This window comes from Schistocerca gregaria, chromosome 1 (genome assembly GCF_023897955.1).
Source record: "Schistocerca gregaria isolate iqSchGreg1 chromosome 1, iqSchGreg1.2, whole genome shotgun sequence".
NCBI lineage: Eukaryota > Metazoa > Arthropoda > Insecta > Orthoptera > Acrididae > Schistocerca > Schistocerca gregaria.
The window spans coordinates 695,997,913-696,003,995 of NC_064920.1; the positions used below are offsets into that span (position 1 = coordinate 695,997,913).

The 6,083-nt window shown below is 41.2% G+C and overlaps 1 protein-coding gene across 6 annotated transcripts in view; it reads left to right on the forward strand.

Annotated features, from left to right (window-relative positions):
• LOC126365127 (peripheral plasma membrane protein CASK-like) overlaps nucleotides 1-6,083 on the forward strand; it is a 1,978,716-nt gene that overhangs the window by 1,091,913 nt on the left and 880,720 nt on the right. Inside the window, exon 10 of one of the 6 annotated variants that reach the window (XM_050008122.1) lies at nucleotides 1,990-2,617. The exons of the other annotated variants lie outside the window; for them this stretch is intronic. Coding sequence (XP_049864079.1) covers nucleotides 1,990-2,067 — 78 coding nt within the window. The 3' untranslated portion in view covers nucleotides 2,068-2,617. Of the gene's footprint in view, nucleotides 1-1,989; nucleotides 2,618-6,083 lie in introns of those variants that run through there. 6 annotated transcript variants of the gene reach the window in all.

Genomic DNA, 6,083 nt, shown 5'->3' on the forward strand with positions numbered 1-6,083 from the left:
GAAGGAAGCAGAAAGGTGCGATTCATTCTGGATGTAAGTATGCTGAGACAATAGATCATTAACATACAACAAATATTGTGTAACCATTCGTAACTACTTAAAATTTGGTGATCCAGAAAACGCCACCTGCGAAATGGGACATAACCTTTCGGTGAAACTCTGATATTAACTAAAAGTTTTTTTAACTTTAATAAATTCTGTGTGTTTCACGGACAAAGAGTGTTAGTCTTTTCCAATTGTAGTAAGGTTACCTAAAATGATCGCCGTGTGAATGAGGAGTTGTTGCTGCACGAATTGTTGGAAATGAAACGATTTGTATCCTCGCTAACTCAGCTGATTTAATTACCATTCGTCTGAAATATTTAAGCTACGATTTCCTCATCCGCCTACAGAAAATTCGTATTGCAACAGGGTGAAGTTCATACGTTTCGCAGCAGGTTTTCTTACGTTTCCTTACTTCAGTTCGCTTGAAGCATGAAGCAATTACGTTGATTTACAGTATACATACTTCTGTTTGACGATAATTGTGTTAATTGTTAGATATTGTTATACAGGGTGTAAATTTTAAATTGACAACGTAGAATAACTCTAAAAATAAGCTTCACACGAAAAAATGTGTAGAATCCAAAGTTGATTATTTTCGAGGGGGACATCTGCTGGTGCTAAAATTAGCCCTACACCTCAGCCCTGTGGATGTTGGGTGGGAGGCAACTTTAAAATTTCAAATAGCAACCCCCATTTTTTATTGCAGTATCAGATTCGACTTAAAAAACTACGTTCATTTTGTCTTAAACATTCGTTTTGATTCTTGGTAGCTGGCGCTGAAAAATGGTTACGGAAAATGGTTACGCAAAATGGTTGCGTGGAAAATGGTTACGGATAAATTAGAAATACTTATTTACTTTGTAAATTTTGATTCGCCACAACTAAAACTCTTCCTCTCTCCCCATAGGGTGGGGTTTGAGAGAGAGGAATTAGAGTTTTACAAATGTTGACCCAAATATTAATTTTTTTCGCAGATTCGGATAAGTTTTGTTTGTTTCGTGGTCATTTGTAAAACTCTAAATCTTTTCTCTCAAACCTCACCCTATGGGGAGACAAGGAGAGTTTTAGTTTTAGCGAATCAAAATTTACGAAGTAAATCAGTATTTTTTATTTATCTGTAACTATTTTCCACACAAAGGGGCTGGTGTGGCGGGCTAATTTTAGCACCAACAGATGTCCCCTCGAAACTAATCAACTTTGGATTGTACACATTTTTTCATGTGACGCTTATTTTTAGAGTTATTCTGGTTTGTCAACGTAAAATTTACACCCTGTATCAGGGTGAAACAGAACTCCACACTTTCAGTGGTGGTAGTATGGACCAAAACAAGATAAACATATCCACTAAACATGGGCACTGAAATGCGTACCTTAACAGATGTGAAGACTTGTTCATCTTCGCTACTGTGAAACACGTCTCTTCTGCTGAACAAATGCTCATAGTTCTTATGGTGAGCATTTTAGACGCTATGTTTACTAAATTTTTACCCTTGTTTTGGTGCATATTACCAACTCTGAAAGTCTGTCAGTGGAGGACCTGTTACATATGATACCAGTGTGTTCATGGGCTTAGTGCTGCTGTTGCTGTATTTTTATTGCAAAAAATAACTAAGTTCATCTTCTAGTTGACATGTGGTCATATGACAGATCATTCACTCAAGTACTCTCTGGTGAGTAAAGAAATAGAGGGTGTAGTCTTAAAGTTTTATTCTCTGCTAGAATATAGGAATACATAGATCGGGAATATTGTACGTAATGGTCTGTAGACTAATCTAGATAATTTTCGCACTACATATTTACATCCACTATTAGGACCTGGGAATGACGAAACGATGTTCAAAACTCATAATTTGTCGTAATTTGTAATCAGTCTTACGAATTGTATTGTGTAACTCTTATGTAACTGTTTAACACATAATTTCATGTTTACGTTATACATTTCAGTTACACATACCAGCTCTGCGTTCCGGCACTGAGAAGCCATCCAGTGCTGACCGACAGACGTGTCATTGCCTGCCTTAGGGCGTCATTTGGATGCGGTATGAAGCGCACGGAGTCAGCACACCGCTCCGCCAGACCATGTAGCCGTTAATTTTCCCTATAGTGCCTCCTCAATTGGCCTACCGACGCTCAGAGTCCTCTCGCCAGAGAAAAATTCCTGCTGACAACTCAGCTACTGATGCAAACTTCAGTTACAAGTACAATGACATTTATTGAACAAATCATTTTTTCGGAAATAGGAGAATGATCCTCGACTCGTGTTGAAAAGATGATCATGCTCCTGGAATTTAAGCAAACTTAATATATCAGTAAAGCAACAACGCTTACATGCAAGGAAACCGTGAGGGTTAGATTCGATGAATACTTCCTGTCGCAGAACGTGCACATTAATTCTGTACTGCACGTAGTACCATTGAGTACCAACTTCTGTACGCAGCAATCACCAGAATAACTTCCTGTAAATTTCAGTGATTACTTTTCTTTTTGTGAAAAGTGATGGGTGGAACGAATTGTATTTTACTATTAATCTATGTATTTACTTATCAATGTTTTGCTTTCAGTAGCCACCAAAGCCGTGAAGGTTTTCGTTTTCTTCATTTTTCCACTTGTCCTTTCATTTTTTGGCATCCATATTGTTTCTAGTTTCGTACATTTTGAGTGTGTGTCATCTCATTGCTGCATTAACGTTGAGAGCCAGTTTAAAGTTTTTTGCAGTTTAATTAAGCCATACGAAATTTAAGTAACTTCTAAAAGTTTCATCTAAAATACTTCCTTACAAATATTTCTACTCCATTGTGTAGTTACAAGGTAACAATGACTGCTCTCTCAATATACTGTATATTCTATCGTCAAGTTTTAGAATTTACTGCATTCAAAATTGCGGTAATTTTGTGCAAATACACTGCTTGGTAGTAAAAGTGATGCATCTAGAAGACATCGTCGTATGTCACCGTGCTTCGTACACGTACGCAAGCTCGGCGGGTATGTAAATGATTACAGTTGCTGTTCTCTGTAGCAGGTGGAACAGACACCAGATGTTTAGTGTTGTGACCAGTCCTGATAGGGTATATAACGTGCGAGAACCTCTTCAGGTGTTAAGTGACCACTGCGAAGGGCACAGAGATAGCGGGTACTAGTATACAACAGCGTTATCAGCACCAGGCACAAGTTGAAAGGGCCTCATTGTGGGTCTCCATTTCACTGTCTGGTCGAATCGTGCAATATCCAGATTCATGGCGCATTCTGATGTGACTGGCGCCATGTTGGGCTGAATAGGAACGTTAGTGGAGTCAGACTCATCGTCAAGGTTCCGCGTCTAGAGAGAATGGCAGTATTTTGCACCAAGAACATCCTAACTCCATCACACATGTACCTGTCATGCGACAGCAAGTAATGGAGTGTCATCCCCCACCCCAGTCAGAGACTAGCAGCAGCCAGACTAGGGAATTACCGTCATAAGCTTAGGCTACGGTTAGCACCGCAACACAAACGGCTGCGTTTGAAGAGGCGCCGAGACAAGAAAACATAGATTACTGATGAATGGCGCGCGCGTTGTATCAGTGATAAATCGCTTTCCAGCACTACCCCAGATAAACATCGTCGATGAGTGTGGCAGCAACCTGTGAAGAGGCCCCACTCTTCTTAAGTCTTGGTGGTGCACAGGCGAGTTCCTCTTGGTGTTATCGTGTGGGAGCCATTGAGTATGACTTGATGTCACGGCTAGGAGTGAGTAATTTAACTCTGACAGCACAACGGTATTTTACAGATATCCTGTGTCCTCATGTGTGACATCAAGTGCTATAGCATTTGCAGTGCCATGTTTTAACAGGACATTACCAGCCCACAAATAGTAAGTCTCTTATGACCTGTTTGCTTAACGCTGATCCCCTGATATCTCCGCGATAAAATACTTGTTTGGCCAGCGTGGACGTCAGCTCCATCCCAATACCATTATCCAGGATTTCAAGAGCCAGTAATAACAGTTGTGGGTCAGGTTGCCTCTGGAGAGGATACAGTGGCTTCATGGGCACTCAAATCAGTGCATGTACCTAGGCCAGAGGGGATGCTCATACTCCACCTAGGCCATAGGGGGGCTCATACTGCCAAGTTCATTGTAAAATTTACTCGATTTTTTAATTAGTGAACCAATAACACCTACTTTCTCAACTTATTTAGTCTTCCCCTTCTAGATGTTCATTTATCTTTTTTTTATTGTCAGGCACTATATTTCACTGTCATTTTTTTGTCAATAAGTCGCTATAGTCTCTCAATAGTGAGTTACGACTAGCGGCGTGTAAAGCTGTGATCTTAATAGTAATGGGAGGACGACATTGCGCAGCAGAATTTTCGAACATTGAATAATCGAAGAATATACATTTCTTTCGATTGGTTCTGATAAGATCCTATCGGATGAATATAAGCGTATCTTATTCAATCAGTGACTTGCAAATATAACCGTCATACACTCGTGCGGTGCTGGAGATAGCGATGCTCGTGTGGTCACATTGTATGGTTTATTCCGGTAGGTCAAGTGACTGATATGTTAACAGATCTTGTACTAGCCGTCAGCGACACAGTAAAGCGCTTTGTGGTCAGGACACTTCATACCAGCACATTTGATCGCTGCCTACTGCGTGCAGGCGGCGCTCAGTGTCCTCAGTTGTGGACACTGTCGCCAAAGTCAGCTGTAGACGACATTTGTTTCTGAATAACAGATACCAGTGGTAGTTGGTTGTGATACGTTGTAATAGTAAATATAGGAGCAACAATAAACCACATTTTACCAAGCACACAAAGCCTAACAACAACCGGTGAGCAGTAAACAAATACTTTTAAAACCAATTGGAACGAAGCATCCCGCATGCTCACAGGTCACCCCTTTCAATCTGGTGGTAGATTGTACTACAGAGGGTGATGTTTACATTGCGTGAAAAGGACTTTCGCAACCGCATCGTATCGGTGGAAGATTTAGAAAGCTGCTGTCATGTGCATCCTGTCGTTTGCCTAGAGCACCCCACAGGTGAGTTAAGCTTTCAGCATCACAGTGCAGCATTTCATCATTCTTGAACGGACATAATGGTGTTTTGTGCCCCAATCCCATGGGTCGTTTGCTCTCAGTTCTTTTGAGCATGTCTGGGATGCCATCGCGCGCACCTTTCTTCTCACCGCGAAGTCAGTTGAGATTGTGTGACGCGGTTGAGTGATGAGAGAGCCGTCTGCCCCCACCCCCTCTCACTCCCACAACGCTTGTGGTATCTCGTGACATCCACATCAACGCGTCGCTGTCGTCAGCAGAGCGAAAGCGATTGTTGAATGAATGTTATGAGGTGGGGTCATCTAATTCAACGGATCATTAGTGTAAGAAAACTCACATTCCTGTTCACGCTGTTGTAAGGGGTTGGGAAAAAATTGATACAAAGTGAGTAATAACATTTAGGTTTGAGTGATTATGTACACTATGGAATAACAAGTTAAGAGATCTACATGGATTTGTTATAGACAGAGAACTAGTGCGTTTTGAAAAGGAGAAGGAAGAAATCGGGTGTTACCGTCCCCATGGAACCATCGCAGCATCTGACATAAATGATACAATGACTCACGGAAATGTCAGTCTGCTTGGTTGGGGAGTACTTTGAACAACGTCCTCTGTGTGATAGTCGAGTAGTTCCACGTGATACTATGTTGAATTAACGACTATATTGTAGTACGGACAGTCAACTACGTAAAAGAGGGGGTGGGGTGGGGGTGGGGGTGGGGGGGGGAATTCCAGCTGTGACCTTCTATATTGAAAGGAAAACTGTAAGAATCACGGACATTACAAAAAGTACCCTGTATCTGGAAAATAATAGTAGAAAGAATGTGTTTCATCACTGTTAGAAGAAGTTGCGAGATAACTTCCTTATGCGTTTGTACACACGTCCATGTGTAGCTTTACTCAGATTCCTTGTTTCAAGAATCACCTCATGTTGCTGTATAGCAATGTTTCAGCCCCACCACAGTCACCGTGTTTTAACGATATTTTAATGTACAGCGTTGCG